The following is an 18,636-nucleotide window of genomic DNA, read 5'->3' on the forward strand; positions in this document are numbered from 1 at the left end:
TCAAGACTGATTATAGAGATGAGCTTCATTTACTGAAGGGTTAAGCTGAAGTGTTTAATGCTTCAACTATAACCAAAAGGCACCGCTCAGACAACAATAAAATCCTTTAATGTCCTTTCCCATACAGGAGTGACATGGTAGACATCTGCCTACAGCTGTGCCCTGAGTCAGCTGCAGCAATAGGAAAAAAATAAGGAAAGATGAACAAACAATAATTTATGTTTGCATGTGAAGATCACCCAACATGCAAAAACATAAGCTAGGTATTTTTACTAATACTAAACCTACAGGGCATGACAATGTCAAGAGAGTCGATAAATGGGATTCTTTATGAACAACATAAAATTGCAATCACAAAGACTTAATTTTTTACATCACTTTGCTTGCTGTAAGCAAGCAAAAGCACCATCTTTCAAAAGAGCAACATGGTTTTGAATGTTATAAAACAGTTCTTTGCTGTAGAGGATTCATTACTTTGAAAATTTACTAGGGCAGGAAAGCAATTAATAGGTCCATTGGTCCATATAATATTGTTCTACTTGAGAATGCAATGTCCACCAAAGGAAAAGTTCTTAAAGGCAGATCAAGCATTGGTTCCACATTTGGAAAGGAGGGATAGCATGTCTTCCTCACAACACACTCCACATAGTTCTAAGGAGCCAGACAGTATGAATTAATTCAATGCATAAATCTACCCTATTATCCTCTAGCCAACAACCATCTCAGCTTGTTGTTAAATTCATTCACCTCCCCAATCATCCTACAACAGGAGCCACTGGACACATGAACATTTAAAACAGTAAAAAGTAAACACCTTTAAGGATTCTGTTTCAGAGTAGTGGTTTCCAAGTGTTGAGTAGCTATGGATGTCTACCGGCTCATGAATACCAGACATTGACATAAACACTTCCTTTAAAGCAAAAGGCCTACCAGACAGTGCTTAACTATATCTAATTGTGTCACTTTGCTAGCTCAGGCCACTTACTACAAAATGGCACCTGATCTCTGAGAAAGCAACTGTGAAGGCAGACTCACCCCTGCCTTGTAACCACTCCTTGTACATTAGCGAGTCCTCACAGCACAGTGAAGAATCATGACGTACAAATCACAAGACAGGCTCTGTGTTTTGGCTCATTAATCCTCACTATGATCTGAAGAAATAGAAAAGCAGCAGGCAGCACCCATGTTTTATAGGTGAGGACACCAAAGCACAGAAATTAACCTGCCTGCAGCTATAAAGTCAATAATAGAGTCACAAATAAAAGCTGGATTTCCTAATACCATGACCAGTGCTCCATTCATTAAAGCAGTCACGGCTGATTTAAGAACCCTAGGATGGAGACTACTCAGTTTCACCTGACTCAAGCAGCCATTTGCCTCATCAAATGGCTTACTACACCCACAGGAGGGTCAGAGCTATAAGGTCTTCACATAATTATATATTACCTCTATGAGATTCTTATATACAAATACACACAGAAAGATAGAAAAACAAACCATGCATACACACACACATTTCTCCCAGAATTTGACCCAGATGCCTTAAAACTTCTGATGGGAAATAAAGAAGGGCTGACACACTTACTGACGCTAGAAGCACCAGGGTATGATATTTTCTTCATTAGTAACTTGTTTTTCAGTTGTGTCAAGTGGCTACCTACTAAAGACCACAAGTCAGAGGATCTGCATGTTGTGGTTTACATAGCTTTCTACCAAGGGTGAGGCTTCTGTTGGGCTCTTCTGAAGCACACAAAAGCAGTGAGAGCACAGAGGAACAATTCTTGAAATTTCATTTCAACCAACTCATTAACTGAAGAGTAAAATAACATATAGGGAGACAGGAGCCAAGTTACAGATTAAAGATATAAAAATCTGCATACGGCATTTGCTTGCAATACTCTCGACAATAGCAGTTTTAAGATGCAGCCGCCAGCATTCACTAATGCTCCTCTGTGCCCTGACACTGCAAAACAATTTGCTCAGAGCCTCATTTGAATAATGTGAAAAATCTGGGCGATAATTCAACTGCACTTGCCCAATATCTGAGTTCTTATAAATTTTAACTTTTGTTGAACTAATAAGCAGAAAGGGATAACAGAATATTTAAAATGAGTCTAAAATATTAAGTACTGCAAAAAAATTAATTATCTAATTTTTATAATATATAAAAAAATTAAATATCTAAATTTTATTAAGTATGATTCATTCTACAGCATATAAATCACTAAGGGAATTTGTCTACAAAACCAAGGTTTCTAAATGGATTTGATAGTGTTACTGAAGAGAATAAATCTGCTTCAAATGAATGAGTTTTGAAGAAGAGAGAATGAGTGTTGAGTCTAGCATGCATGCTGATTCTCACATCTAACTTTAGCTGTGGAAGACAAGAGACCAAAATACCAACTTGGGTACTTACTGCTTCAGTACATACCTTCATTTAGGAACATAAACCCATTTAGAAAATTGTAGGCAACTACTTACACAGCATTCCTGGAGGCGCCATAGGACAATAACACCTTAACTATATCTATGTGCCCATTCTTGGCCGCATCGTGGAGTGGTGTGTCATTCTGATAGCCTGTGGTATTCACCAAAGCATTATGTTGGAGCAGCAATTCCACTATCTTCAGGTGCCCATGACTGCAGGCTTCATGCTAATCAAAAATACGTTTTAAAGGAAGAAGTGGGAAAAGAAAATTAATACATACATTTTAGAAAAATTCATGAGAAAAGTAATGAAATCAGTAAACTTATTCTCATATAACTACTATCAAACCTTAGGCCTTTGACCATCAAAGCCACTAACTGTAATTTTCATGGTAAAATACACAGTGATGAAAATCTGTGCACTCCGGGCTAGAGAGATGGCTCAGCGGTTAAGAGCATTGCCTGCTCTTCCAAAGGTCCTGAGTTCAATTCCCAGCAATCACATCGTGGCTCACAACCATCTGTAATGAGGCCTGGTGCCCTCTTCTGAACTTCAGGCATACACGCAAACAGAATATTGTATACATAATAAATAAATAAATTTTTAAAAAAAGAAAGAAAATCTGTATACTTCATGAGAAAAAAAATAAGCTTTGTTTGGATCACAAGCTCCTGTTAAATTTTTCTACAGTAATTTTACAACATTGGGAAAAACTCTTAAAAGTATAACAACCAGATCACAGAGAGATCTGGAATTCTCCAAGGCTGAGGAGAATTCAGTGCTTCGATCCATAAACCAAACTGTACACCCACATTTACACAAACCCATCCAGCAAAGTGACATCTAGGACGATTTAAAAAGGCAAGATCTCTTTGCTGATGGACATTACTGGATATTTGTGGCTTTCAAATGTGCTTTTAAACAGACAAAAATGATAGAACTAGTAACAAAGGAAGGAGCAAGAGTTAAGCAAGACTGCGGCAGCTAACCTTCCCAAACGATGTTGGCTAGTCTGTGGAATACAACAAACTGAATCTAGATTAAGTCCTCTTGGCCTAAGAATTTGTCAAGAAGTCATTTTATATATACTATATATTAACACATATAAATACAGCACATTTATATATTCTATCTTCAAGCCATTTTTTGTATCTGGCCTAATGAGTCTCATTTCTGTGCTGAAATTCTAGTTTACAAGAAAAAGGCACCCACCTCCCTTGTGGAGGCTTTGGTTTGCATTCTAAGCCAACACTTACCGTCTTCGTTAATGCCAAAATTGATTGCAAGTGTTTTTTCCATTCTCTTTTTCACATTGCAATTGATGATAACAATAATGAACAGACTTTTTAAATGTTTATGACAAGGCTTTCTACTGCTACTGCCTCATTTTGCAAGTGGACAAAGTATGAGGCAAGATTTAAGTACTCCCTGGTCATCACATTCCATGCTTTCAACTACTCTGTTCCAAGAAGCCAAACTCTATCTAGTTGCAGAGGCAGCCTGGTGACCACTGTAGCGGTTACCGTCATACATGACATAAGCTGACTCCCAACAATACAGTGAAATGGACTCCTATATCTAAAGGATACTCAAAAGGTGGCCAATTACTTTCCTGTCACAACTGAAACAGCTAGATGAAAAATAACTTTCTTTTCATACTTGGTCAAAACAAATTCTTCAGACTAAAGAGTGTAGGTGGCAGAGCATGATATATGAACAACCACAAAGCCATAAACTAGAACCATAAGCATAAAAAGAATGAAAAAACAAAGAGATCCACAACACTGCAAAGATACACAAAAGAAAACTACCAATGGTGTCCATCCAGCATGGTCTTTAACATTTGGGTCGTTTCCATTTTGCAAGAGGTATTCAACAGAAGGTATATCACCCTGGTAGAATAACAAAAAAATTAAAGGACATTAAAATATATCATGAATGAAATGTGGCTACTGAGGCTTTGTTTTAAAGATTCTGTCTTCTTCAAGTCAGACAAATCTTTCCCCTTACACCCTGGCTGCTGCTTATTAGCCAAGAAATATTATCTGCCTCTAAGTACAGAGATGTCAAGTCTGTACTTGTATATTACTAGCAATCCATATTGAAAACTCAGTTCAAGATACAAAATGAAGACCTCTAGCCAGAGACTAGCCTAAAATTCAAGTCATCATTTCATTTGCAAAAACATCATTTTGAACATACATGAAAATCATTTTTGAGCATTAAAATAAACAAAGCTATTTACAGTCAACAAGCTAGTCAATGAAACCAACTGCTGAAACTGCCAAAAGTACCACTTTATTGGCAGTTACTCTATTTACCCTGAGTTGCTAATTTAGTTTATAGTCACTTTATTTGTACCAAAGGAATCGTCATGGCAGAAACAGTTGCTATGTTTGAAATCAGGACAGGGATTGAGAAACAGTCATACAACACACAAAATTAGCATTTAATTTTCATTCACTGCTTTGAAACTAAAACCATTACCCATCATCAATTAACTGAACGGTAGGAAATGCAGCTTCCATCAAATTCATACTGCTCCGTACATAGCTTTCTCTTCCTCAGAGCCCAGCAATCCTGAGATCCACATAGTAACTTTTCAGCAGTGGCTCACTAACACAGGGAGGGCATAAGGAAGAAAGGAAAAGAACAGCAGACACATTACATCATCAGAATCTGGTGTCAAAGGAGAAGAACAAGATGTTAGAAAAAGAGAATTAAGATAAAGTAAAGGACCAGTAGACAATATTCCTTCTTCTTTCAAGTTGTTAAGTTATTAGCAATAACTAAATGACAAGAAAATTAAGTCTCCTTCCAATTCTGAACTTTCCGTGTCTTGTGTATCATGATTCAACTAAATTCTAATATGGGTGAGTGGACTGAAGGAAGATGTAAAATGGTTTGGTCAATAAGAGTCCCTCTGTTGCTAGCCTATAATGGAAGAAAGCTTTGGCAAAGGAGATAAAGCTGAGAATTAGGCTTGCACACTCTCTCTAAGCATGCCCTCCACCATGTTCTAACACCCCCAACACCCTTCTTTATATTCCTTTCCCCAGAAACACAATCTCCAACTACATACCACTGCAGTCTCATTATCACACGCATTCCTTATTCCATGTGGATGCAAATATCTGCCACCCATATGCCATACTTGATTAACTATTTAATCAAAGTATTGCTTGACCCTCAAAGCTTTTTTTAAAATCTCTAACTATAAAAAAAAAATCACACACTCAAAACCAATGTAAAGCTTTAGGAAAAAGAGTAACATCTATACAATGGGATGAAGTTTGTAAAATTCTCTTAAAATTATTATCAATCATGGTAAACAAAAACCAAACCAGCTCTTTTAGGGTAACATAAGGGGTGGGGGGGAGACTTGAGTTCATGGCAGAAAGAAAAGCAAAATAAGAGACTTAGCCTACTTGAAAATGCTGGGTAAATAAAATTTACATGCAAATAAAACTATAAACATGTTGCATTCAGTTCCTTCTTTAAGAAAGATTGCAATTTCCCAAACCCAGGCCCAATACACTTTTTGTTTACTTTTTAACTCAAACATGAAACCATTCAGAATATTCTAGCTTTCTGAAATGCAAATATACAGCACCATTATTATATGCATCCTACTGTGCAACCACATACCAGAATCTCTCATTCCTATCCAATTGCAACTCAGATCATTTATTTTTCTGAAACAAATCTGTACCTCTACTGGGTTAAGAATACAGAAGTTATTTAAGTTTGCTACCCACCCACCCACCCCCACCCCCACCCCCATTAGAGCATTTGTCTTGGCTTTATAATTTTCTACTTGTTGTTGTTGAAACTGGGTCTATGACATAGAGTCTATGTAGTCCCCGCTGCCCTGGAACTCACCAAGTTCACTCAGATATCTGCCTGCCTCTGCCTCCCAAGTGGTGGTATTAAAAGTTTGCACCAACACTCCTGGCCCTAAAATTTTATGTTTTACAATCTTCCCTTGAGGCATGAACCTATGTAACCCGGGACAGCCAAGGATAATCTTGAACTTCTGATCCTCCTGCCCTGTATACATACAGAGTGTTGGTATACAGCAACTAGAGTCACCACACCTAGCTTTCTGCACTGCTGGGAATCTAAGTCCTGCATACTAGACAAGCACTTGACCAATTGATCTACATCTTCAACCTCTAAAGTTTACTTTTCTCTTCCCATAATATGGGGCTACTTCTCAAATACAAAACATCTTCAGATGGTAGTTTAAAGTCTTTTTTTAAAATCCATTTGTAAGATATATTAAAATGTTCTAAATTAACCAAATAACTAAATTTTAATAGCCTAAAAGAAAGTATTAAATACATTTCAACTGATTGAAATATTGACTATTCTGGGAATGGTTATACTACCAAAAATGATCCATAGACTCAATGAAATCCCCACCAAGATTTCAATGCAGCCTTCATTGAAATAAAAAAGAAATAAAAATGAAAGAGGGGCTAGAGAAATTCATTCAAGTGTGCCTATTGCTCTTGCAAAGAACATAAATTCAGTTCTCAACACTCATATCAGGAAGTTCACAACTGCCTACAGTTCCAGCTCCAGGTAATCCTATGCCCCTTCTGGCCTCTTCAGGAACCTGCACTCATATGCATCCCGCCCCCCCCCCACACACACACGTACACAAACAAATCTTGCTTTAAAAGTAATAGAAAAAAGAATCCTAAAATTCATCTGGAACCAGCAAAGACTCTACAGGGCCAAACAATCCTGAGCAAAAAGAATAATGCTGGAGGTACAGAACCATAGCAAACAAACAAACAAACAAACACAGCTTAGTACTAATACCCAGTAACTAAATAAAGCATGGTACTAGCACCCAAAATCTTCCCTCCTTCCCTCCCTTCCTCCCTCTCCCCCCCCCACACACAAAGAGCATAGTGCTGACACAAAAACAGATCAAAAGAATAAGAACCCAGCACACAGCTGCAGACACCTAGACTGTGTCAAAGACACCAAAATATATAGAGATGACAGACCTTCAGTGAGTGGTGCTTGGAAAAATCTATGGCCACATGAGAGAACTAAACTAAATTTCCTAAATCTCACACTGTACAAAATTCAATTCAAAATAGATCAAAGCATAGAATCTCTTAGAGGAAAAAACTAGAAAAACACATCACAAAACAGGAACAGCTAAGAAGTTCCTAAAAAAGATTAGTCTGTCAGAAAATAATGCCAGGGACTCACAAATGGAACTGAAGAGAAACTAAAAAGCTTCTTCAAAGAATGAAATGAAGACACACCTTACGGAAGGGAATAAAATCTTTGCTAACGTATGACAGAGGATTAATATCTACAACATATAAAGAACTCAAAAAAATACAAAGAATCAAACAACCTGGGTCTAGAGAGATAAATGGCTCAGCAGTTAAGAGTACTGGCTCATCTTCCAAAGAACCCAGGTTCAATTCCCAGCACCCTCATGGTGACTCACAGCTAAATGTAACCCCAGTTCTGAGAGATTCAACACCCTCTTCTGGCCTCTGCAAACAGATATCTATATAAGCAAAACAACTTTACATATAAAATAAAAATAAACAAGTTGTTAATGAAAGAAACGAAAGAGCCCAATCAATAAAAGAGATAGAATTATGAAGAGAGAACTCTCAAAAAATAAAGCACAAATGACCATTAAGTACAAAAAATCACTAGGTATCAGTGTTTAATTCAAATTAAAACACTGAGATTTCACCCCATCCTAGTGCGAAAAGAAGAAAACAAATACTGATAAGAATGGATGTAGAGAGGGGAACCCTTACATATTGCTGCTGTGAATATAAGTTCAATAACGGAAATCAGTTATTATCCTCAAATAGAAAGTGGGCCTGAGACAGCTTTAGTGGCCAACCGTGTCTGCCAACCGTGTCTTAACATGGGTTTAATATCAGAAGCCAACATGGTGGAACAGAATAAACTCCCGAAAGTTGTCCTCTTACTTTACACACTTGCCTATCCACCTACTCACACAAATAAATTAAGGCAAGCACAAGACAGGGAAAAACTTAAAATTATCCACTGTGGTTTGAATGAGTAGACCCCTATAAAATCATATATTGAAATGTTTGGTCCCTAGTTGGTACAACTGTTTGGGGAAAGATTGACACTGACTGGGAGTGTCACCAAAAGTGGGTTTTGGGGTTTACAAACCCATGCCAAACCTAGTTAGTAGTCAGTCAGTCAGTCAGTCTCTCTTTCTCTCTTCCTTCTCTCTGTCTCCCCCTCTCCAACTTTGGAATAAGATGTACTCTCTCGTCTACTTATCCAGTTCCCGCGCCATGTCTACTTCATTTGTGGATACTAGATTTATATGGATTTTATATAAATCATATATGTATAATATGACATGAAAGTGGAAGCAAAACTGCCTAGGGGAATAGAGAGGACTAATGGGAGGTGGGAAGGAGAAAAGGGGAACGGAAGAAGAGCCTCAGTTTTTACTGTCAACTTGACACAACCTTAAGCCACCTGAACGAGGGAACCTTAGCCAAAGACTTCCCTCAGAATGGCCTGTGGGAAATTGTCTTGACTGACGTGGGAGGGCCCAGCTCACCTGGGATGGAACAATCCCAAGGCGAATAGATAGGCCTGGGCTATATAAAAGTTCAGCACAAGCCAGACAGCAGTACTCCTTCATGATTTCTGCCTGAGTTCCTGCCCTGTCCTAAATCATGGACAGTGACCCACCAGAGGTTAAGTAGAAACAAACTCTCTCCTCCCCAAGCTGATCTTGGTGGTGTGCACAGCAACAGGAAAGAAATTAGAACATAGAGAGATAGCTAAAGTATGTTAGATACTGTATGAAATGTCATTATGAAATTCACTACTATGTATAATATATGAAAAAAAGCTGCCCAGTTGGAACTTGAAAATATTTGCCTCAAATCCCTATTCCATACTTCCTGTACAAGTTAACACAATTTACTAACTTTTGTTCTGCACTCAAGTTCCAAAGGAATTCAGAAAGCTCTACCAAGATAAAATTTGAATTCTTTTTAAACCTCCCTGAATATTGTATAAATTTATTGCCACACATCTATCCTACCTGCAAAATGAAAGTATCCCCAAAATTATACACACAAAAAAAAAAACTGTCAAAACTTCTATAATTCTTAAAATAACCTAATAAGTCCAGAAAACACTAGAAACAAGTGAGAAATAAAAGCCACATGTGAAAGTCCAACAGGAAATGAGTGCCAGCGTTAGCAATATGAGCAGAAGACTCTGATTTCCTAGACCTCCTGCTTTGCTTTCACATTGCTCCTGAGTATCATCAAAGGTAGGCTGTCTATTTTAAACAGTCTAAAACATACAGTTGATTAGCAAACTGCTGCTTGTTAGACCTCAGCTGCCTTCTCCTCATAATACTCGAAAGTTTGTCTTATTTTCATCTTTCTACTTCATGTAAATTCAATATCATGCACATAAATAAAATTATGATAATTAGAAAGGGCCCACAGGAACAGGATGGTCTGCACCGGTACAAACTTTCCAGGAAATAAATGAACTCTGCTTCTTGCTGCTTTAAATGACTTTCTTCTCCAGCAGAATTATCCTTAGGAGAAGCACACTCACTACTCACAACTTAAAAGAATAATTAAGATTTCCTTAAAGCGTTAAAAAAACATCAGCTAAGGAAAGTATGAAAACTTTTAAGAAATTTTAAGTGCTTTGGGTATTTTCAAGGCATCAAAGGTACTTTACAGGCATCAAAATAAAGGAGTGTGTACCCAAGTCAATTTATATATCTGCAACTTTGCAGTAAAAGGAAAGATTCTTTAAATGGTCCCACATACTAGGACTATGTGCACATTCCAGCAATATAAAGTAACTTTCTAAAAGCATGCAAATAGAATTCTTATCTCTTATTAGATTGGCTCTTCAAAAATACCACTAAAAAAATCTTCATAAAAACTATAGGAAATTACAATTATGCATAATAGAACTTACTTACCCATCATAGCTAAACTTTTCAGTTGAAACCAGATAGTTAAAACTTCACCCCATTCAGCAATCAGATGTCATTTTATAAAGAGAGGACAAAATTACCTTTGGGAATGGAATTCTACAATATGGTAAACAATTCTCTGGCTTCTTAGAATTATTCTTATGGAATAAAGTAAATCATAAATATCCTGACAACGCAGTGATACAAAAAATCACTAGTATTACAAAGGGAGCGGTGGGTGGCCGACTCAAGGATCTACGTGCTCACTCCATGTGGTATTCCAGAAATAAAATCTTCAACATATCATAGGTCCCGTTTGCAGGTGTGTTCTATACTTTCTCATGATGCTAGGAGGAGGAAACAGACAGGACTGCCTAGAAGTAGGAGCTGCAAAGCTATATTCGGAAGCAGATCCTCTCAATGACTGTCTCTCTACCCTGAATTAGAATTCATTAGATTCTCAGCACCTTGCCTCAGGTTGCCATCTTAACATCTGTTATGTCTGCATGGCATTATGAAATGTCAGCCTCTTACGCTTCTCAGAAAACCCACTACTGAGGCATGAAGTACAAGCAAACGTTTCTCCGTACCTTACTTTTGCAACACAGAAACAACTTACAGAAAGAAAGGTTTATTTTGCTCATGGGGGCTTTGGCCCACTGTGGCATAAAGGTAACATAGAGCAATTCACGTCATGGCAATTAGGAGGCAGAGAGGAGCAGAAACAACAAGGGGGAAAAAGGCTATTCCAAGATATGCCTGTAAGGATACACTCTCAGTGACCACTTCCTCTAAACAAGCCCATGTTCCAGAGATCTACAGCAGCTCAACTGTCAGTTTAAAGATGGACTTCTTCAATGAACAGGCCATACTTTTGTCAGAGCCCTTACTATCTGCCTCTGAGACACACAGAACTGTGTTTACTAATATTATTGATGTTTTTTAAAAGTTGTGACCAGGGACTAGGGTATTGCTGTGACAGGCCTGACCATGTTGTTATTTGGAGGAATACGGGAGTCTTGAGACGCTGGACTAGAAAAGTAATTGAATGCTTTAAGCAATGCTTAATGGACCATCTTAGTAGGAGAATGGATGCTGGTGCTGAGGGTGATATGAAATGTGGGGCCCAGCTTATATAGTTTCAGAGGCCAAGAATGTTACTGGCTGCCACATTCTTGTGCAATTTTGGCAAAGAATGTGACTGCTTTCTGCCCCTGTCCTAAAAATTTGTCAGCAGTTGAATTGAAGAGTTTTGGATTAATGGCATTGACAGAGGAGATTTCATGACAGACTTCATTGTGTGGCTATTAATGATCACAATTATATAGACCTACAATGAAAATGAACACATGAAGCAAAGAGAAATATAAAATGTACAGTTTAAGGACAAAAGAGCACCAGGATATGCAATGCTGGAGCCAAGACTGGTGCTTAATGAGATTAAAAAGGAAAAAAAAAAAAAGCATGATGCTAAATGAAATAAAGGGACTGGCAACACCAAGGCAAGATTTAGCTAAATCAGCTAAATCCTGCAACCTGTAAAAGGAACCTGTAAAAGGAATAAACCTGGAGGATTTCCTTAGCCTAGAAAACCTCCACAAGTCAAAGCTTATGCAAATGTAAATCATCAAGAGTGTTACAATTTAGCCTGAGCAGACAGCAGAACTTGAAGGCTTTGGTCACATAGTTTTAGGGTCAAGAATAAAGGAAAGGAGTTGTGGAATCTTTCTCCTCCATTAAAGAAAGCCTTTGAGGCTAGGTATATGGTAGGCCCTGAATGCAGTCCCAAAGTGTTGTGATCTAGCTGCCCTCACTTCCCCTGACCAACAGCAGAACTTCCTTAGGGTCTGTAATTGACAAGGATGTTTGTGTTCTTTCTGGCCAGTGGTTTTCCACAGAAGCAGGAGAGGTATAAAAGGCTTTAGCTCAGGAAAAAATAAAGGTTGCTGTTCTTCCACCTGAAAAGAAGTCTCTGTGTCTCGAACCTGGCACCCTGGCCAGTCTCCGCATCCAGGCCGTGCAGGTGCAGCGCCAGAGAGGCCACTGTATGGAGTTGTAAAGGTGAAGCCTGAATTGGGCTGGAAACCCCAAAATTTTGGATATGTAGGGATACCTGTCAAGGAGAGCTGCAGACTGGGTGTGGTGGCAGCCCAAGAGAGAGAAGAGTGTTGCAGTCAACAAAGTTGAGAGAAGCTGAAGTTCTGAAGAGCATCGGACATGGGGATGCAGAATATGGAGTTTGTTCTGCTGGGCTTCAGTTTAACAGTTGCCTTAATCATGGTGTCTCTTCACAGCAACAGAACAGTAACTAAGAAAGAAGTTGGTACCAGAAGTGGGATAATTTGGGGGATTGTTTTGTGGTCTGGCTAGCCTTGAACTAGCTACATAATTCAACTTGGCCTTACCTCCTGAATGCTAGAGTTACAGGTATGAACTACTGGACCCAGCTCCAAAAAGATTGACAATCTAGATTAACTATCACAAGCACCATGAACTGTGGAAGCTCCAAATCTACCTTGTGCTGTAGGGAGAAGCAACAACCACAGCAGCAACTCGGAGAAGCCTTATTATTTGACTTGCATAAGCCCGCTACTTCTCCTTCTTTGCTTTGGCTGCTTTAAAGGTCACCAACTCTGAATTCACTGTGTAAAATGGACTCAGTTCCCAGCTCCTTGTTTCATTTTATGGTAGCTTTAACATTAAGGCTCATTCAAATCTTTTTCTGAAGAAGATGGGCATGCAACTGAGATAAGACAGCAGAATTATAGTATTTGGCTTCCTCATATAGCTAGACAGTTCATTCTTACTACAAATAAAAAAATTAAGATGAAAACTAAATAAAAATAATTTCTAATAAGAAAACTATGTTGATAAACCCACTAGTATTTTTTTTTCTTCCTAGGCAATGTCGATCAAGTCAAACACAGAAGTTGAAAGCACAGCTACTTGATAAAAGTGCTTGAAGAAGTCCCTGTGTTTGTTTCCCAGAACTGTAAAAACCTAACAAAAATCAAACAGGTGGGAGTAGACATTCAGCTCAAAATAAAATTTTAAAAGAACATGATTATTAATGGTTTAAAAACAATACAAATTAATGCATATTTAAGTGTTAATAAATCAGAATCAGTCAACTAATAGCAATAATATCTGATAATTGGGTTCAAGAACACAATACAGGCAACTTTAATTTGAGCAAGACTTTTCAAGTAAATGGTCTATTGAGAAAGCATACACAATGCAATCATGAACACATCAATGAAGAAAAATCACCATGATACCATCATGCCCCTATTTTTTCCTATTCTACTGTGGCTTTTTTCCATGCCTAGAACAGAATATAAAATCTAGTTTGTGGATGAGCTACCTGAATATGCATGTCAAGTTTTATTGGTTTACTTGTCTGAAGCTATTTCTGCTCCACAGTGATAGCTGACATATACTATATAGTTTGTAAAGTTGGATGAAACATAATAATTATTAACTAGCTATATCTAGGAAGCATTAAAAAATACTACAATATCGTATGTGTGGAGATTTTTTATTAATGTGACAAGATGACCAAAAGACTAATTTTCTAAAACAGGCTTAGTAGATATCATCTGAAACATAACCAGATGTTAACTACAAAAATCCGAGTTGTCTTAAGAGTATAGGACCCTATACCATTAATGTATAATGGACGGGTTCCCTTACCCCAACCTCATCTCCATCTTCGACATTAAGGTCTTCAAGTCACTGGACATAGAGAACAGGATCTCCACTCCTTCCTCACTCCCTCTCTTGTTTTTCATTGATGAGGTGAACAGCTTTGTTCTATAACACGCATCTACCATGACAAATTCAAAGCAACAGAACCTACTGGGCATGAACAAAAACTTCCAACACTGTGAGATAAATTAAACCTTTTCTCTTACTATCTCAAGTATTTGTTATAGTAACAGCAAACTGATACAGTCTCATTCCAAGATTTAGTTCAGAGTAGGTAAGCCTACCTTAATAGAAGCAATATGAAGCAAAGTCTCTCCTCTGTGATTTCTCTTCCCTGCCACAATACTGGGTGACAGCTTCACTGTGGAGGGGCTTGGCATCATTTGTCCGTGAGTTGAATTATTCAGCAGAGGTAGGGGTGCACCCGGTGAAAGGCTGAGTGAGTCATCTGATATGTTACTGTTTCTCCTGAGTGTGACATCAACTTGAAGTTGGTCCGAAGGAGCAGAAGAACAGTCAACCAACAGCATATTTTCTGCAAGCACTGCTGGTTTAATGACATCTCTGCTGGGGCTCAGAACGTTGCTCCCACAATTCTTAGAAACAGGACTGGGAGGCCTGCTGCAGCCTTTGTGATTTTCATAACGCCCTACTGAACGAAGATCTTTTACACAGACCTTCTTCTCAGGTGTCTCTTCCTTGCTCACAATGTCTGGAGACACTATATGCTCAGCCAATGGTAAGGAGAGTTCAGTCAATCCTCCAGAACATTCAGATTCTTCAGCAGAACCACTGGCTAATAAGTCTATTTCACCATTTACCTGTGGACTTTTCACAACTGGTATTCGGCTACAGGAGACAACCTTCTCCATTTCCCCGTTGGAATCAAATCTACTATTATCTGTTTCTGGCCTTAAATTCCCCTCCTGGTTAATCTCACCTGAAGATTTCTTCTGCTGCTTTTTTGCAGATGTTCTAGAAGCTGCTTTGGCCCTCTTAGAAACAACTTCAGGGGAACTTGTAGAGAAAAAATCATATATGGAGGCTCCTTGGGTTCTGCCATCCTCCGCCTTTCCAGGCTGGGTTAGCACTGACTCTTTACTCACCACGTACCTAACCTTCTTCCTTCGAGGGCTGAACCACATTTTAATTGAATTCCTCTTTCTTTCTGGATTACCAAATAAATCTGCCCTAGATGTGTTGTCTTTGAGATCTGATTAAAAAAAGGGGGGGGGAGAAACATGCTATGAGAATTCATTCTCCATCTTGAGCTACCAATGAATTTGACTTTTAGTTTTCCTAAGAACAGTCACCTTTTATTTCTCTACTCCTACACTACCAATTCTTAAGTGCCTAGAATTGCTTCTTTATAAACACATCTACCAGGAAAAAATCACACTAGGTACAGAAGAAGAAATGGAAAATAGTCGCTTTTGTTTTTGTTTTTTTTTTTAATTTACTAAGTAAGTAGTTTTTAACCTGTAGGAATGTCACGCACGTCACGCACGGCCATGCCTAACATTACCAGCACTCAGGCTGACACTTCTTCCGGGTGTCACGGGAGCACAGTGAGTGCCAGGAAGACAGAAAACAGATAAGGCCAATACAAGCAAAATTATGTAACAGAATGAGGGCAGATTCCCCACAGCTATTGCAATGATTTGCTGAGTCTACGCAGTCTACACAGTGATACTGAGACAGAATCTTAGGAATCAAAACAAAGAGAATGAGGTTTCCATTCACAGAGAGACTATACATCTAAATTCAACAAGGTCGTTTCTCTTCAGTGAGAAGTAGATTTTGAAATCCAGCCACTTCTGACACAATCTTGAGCCTAAAGAAAGGTCAAAATGAAATGTCCCCAGAGATTACTTCTTAAGAAGGCCTCAGGATTACAGACTTAAAGGTTAATCCTCAAATAGTCTGTGAAAAGTTGTATTTGGTTTTAATTTATTATTTTAAATGCAGATAATGACATTTTCAACTAAAAAGGAGTCAAATCTTGATTTCTCGATGTTTATACTAATAAGAGGTAGAACTGTACAGCTAAAGTGAAATCAAGGTATGTGAGCAATACTAACATATTCAATTGACTAAAAACCACAAATCTAAACAAAGTAAATTTTAACTTTAGCAGCATGCTTCCTATCTTATAAAAGAGTGAAAAGAGAGTACACAACTATGCAATTTATATGCATGCAATCATTTCACTAACTAAGGTGTACTGACATCTTTGCTCAGGGATTTTAATCACCTCTCTTGGTCCAACTAAGCAAGGATAATTGCAAACAATAACTGTAAATTCTGGATTTTATGCAGCATATCTAAGATAAAACTAAAAAGCAAAACAACTCAGCTGGTAGAACATAAATCATATCATTAACAGCTACAACTGTTTCATGGGTGAGTGCTTCTAAGCTTGATAAATTATCATATTCATTTCATGAAGAAAAACATTGATCCTTCCTCTGCATAGCAAATTTCTTAATGATGACATTTAAAAGAATCTTATTCTCTGAATTTAAATATTTCAGAATATACTAAAAAATATCAAGAAACAGACATACATGTTACTAAGGAGGTTTTTAGCCAAGTTTCCTTTTTCTTAAAATTTAATAACAAGCATAGAAAAGAGAAACAATTAGAAATGTGATTTCGCTATCATTAATCTACATCAAAGGATTATAATGATGTACATTGTGCGCTTTCCAAACTATTCTCTATTATAAGTTACACAACAGAAGTTGAGAAATCTCTGACTAGCTAGTTCCTTACTTAAAAAAAAATAAAAGGGAGGCACTCTGTTTACCATCTGTGTAACAGTAACACCTTCACTAAAGAATAATATTCTGTAAGTTAAGATGTATTTAGGCCTATTTAAAATAACAACAGCAACATGGCTATCCAAACGCTCCTCTCTGTCTATTATAGTCACAGCATATATGAAACACTGTGCAACCACTTCAGAAGGACTAGCATCTTTCCTCAAACTAGAGAAGAGAATGCAAACTATCATCCTATGAAAGCCCAATCAATGTTCTTTATTTTAATGTCACTAGCACCAACTCGTTCCACAAAACTTGACCAGCACCTGCAAGGGCTGATTTAATATGGTGGGCTCAAGGGGAAAATAGAAACTTTAAATTTAACTCTATTTGTAGAAAACTGATTGTTATAAAGAATAAGCTAAAATTATCCATAAATGGCCATCAGGAAAATATGACAACCTCTTCTCTTTAAAGTACACTGAACCGAGAAAAATATGTTAAAATGTTTAGAAGCTCCTCTCTGCATGCCTCCTATAAATCAGGCTTCTTCATTTCTAGTGTATCATATGCCATGTCCATGATCTGACAAGTTCTTCCTAATTACCCACTTTAATTACAGTAATTGCAGTTTGTGTAAATGCAAGTAACAAGGTTCATTTGAGAGATAAATTATGAACTACAGGTTTTTTGTTTAAAGACAGAGCAAACGTGAGAACTGTTCAACCATCCTACTCAGTTCAGCACTTTAACATGTGATCATTTAACAGTCACAGAACTTTGGAGTCAGCTAAGGCTTCAGGAATCACTCAATCTGATGTCCTTGTCTTAAGGTGAGATCATTTTCTTACAAGAAAAGCAATTCTCACTTGTTCCAAACTCCTGATTCTGTCTATTTATAAAACATTTTACCTTCTACCAATTAAATGTAGTTTTAGAAATACTTACTAGATAAACTAGCGCAGAACCTCAATACATATACTAAATCAACTATAAAGAAACAAAGGGAGCTACTAGAGTAGGGCCTTAAAACTGAATTGCCCCTCAGAGCTGGCTTGTTTTGAGAAGACTCAGGGAAAAGTTGAAAGTGATAAAACTTAAAATAGGAAAAAAAAAATGTACTACAAAAACAGAGGTATATTCAATAAACTTCTCTAACATTTCTGTGATTTCCATCAAGGGAGCAAAGGCACACTCTCGGTTTTGTTTTCTTCTAAAGATTACTTTACATGTGTGTGCACGCTCGAGCCTGTGCATGCAGGAAGGCCAGAGGAGGCTGTTAGATCTCTGAGCTGGAGTCACAGGTATTTACAGCATGTTTAGCTTGCAGTGTGGGTGCTGGAGTCTGAACTCTACCCCCACACTGTTGATTTCTATTCAACTTAATTCAACAAATTTAGCAAATACCTACCAAACCAACAAATGTTCAAAATAGGAAAACAGTAAGAACATATTCTAAAAGGGGTCAGGTCCCACCCTGAACATTGTTCAAAACTCAAATTTTTCACTGTCCACATAAACAAAAACAATACTATGATTCAAACACCCTTCAGCACAATAAATTTCTGGGAACCTTACTTCTTTTTGTACCCCAAGGTACCTAACACAGTGAGCCACTGTGAGTGCAATTAGCTTACAAAGACCAGACGAGCCTCCTCTCATTTAATCACCATTAAAAATGTCAAATTATTTATTTATGTATTAAACTGTGAACTTCCTTCTACTCTCTAAGTTCATACGCAGAA

General features: G+C 37.7%; 1 protein-coding gene across 1 annotated transcript in view; it reads right to left on the reverse strand.

Moving 5' to 3' along the window:
• The window catches only part of Bard1 (BRCA1 associated RING domain 1), a 66,576-nt gene that overhangs the window by 30,788 nt on the left and 17,152 nt on the right, over positions 1–18,636 (reverse strand). The window contains exons 4-6 of the mRNA XM_048459050.3: positions 14,411–15,339; positions 4,240–4,320; positions 2,482–2,654 (exon numbers count right to left, since the gene is read on the reverse strand). Coding sequence (XP_048315007.2) covers positions 2,482–2,654; positions 4,240–4,320; positions 14,411–15,339 — 1,183 coding nt within the window. The remainder of the gene's footprint in view (positions 1–2,481; positions 2,655–4,239; positions 4,321–14,410; positions 15,340–18,636) is intronic.

The sequence above is a fragment of the Myodes glareolus genome, chromosome 1 (assembly GCF_982192425.1).
Source record: "Myodes glareolus chromosome 1, mMyoGla1.1, whole genome shotgun sequence".
Taxonomy (NCBI): Eukaryota; Metazoa; Chordata; class Mammalia; order Rodentia; family Cricetidae; genus Myodes; species Myodes glareolus.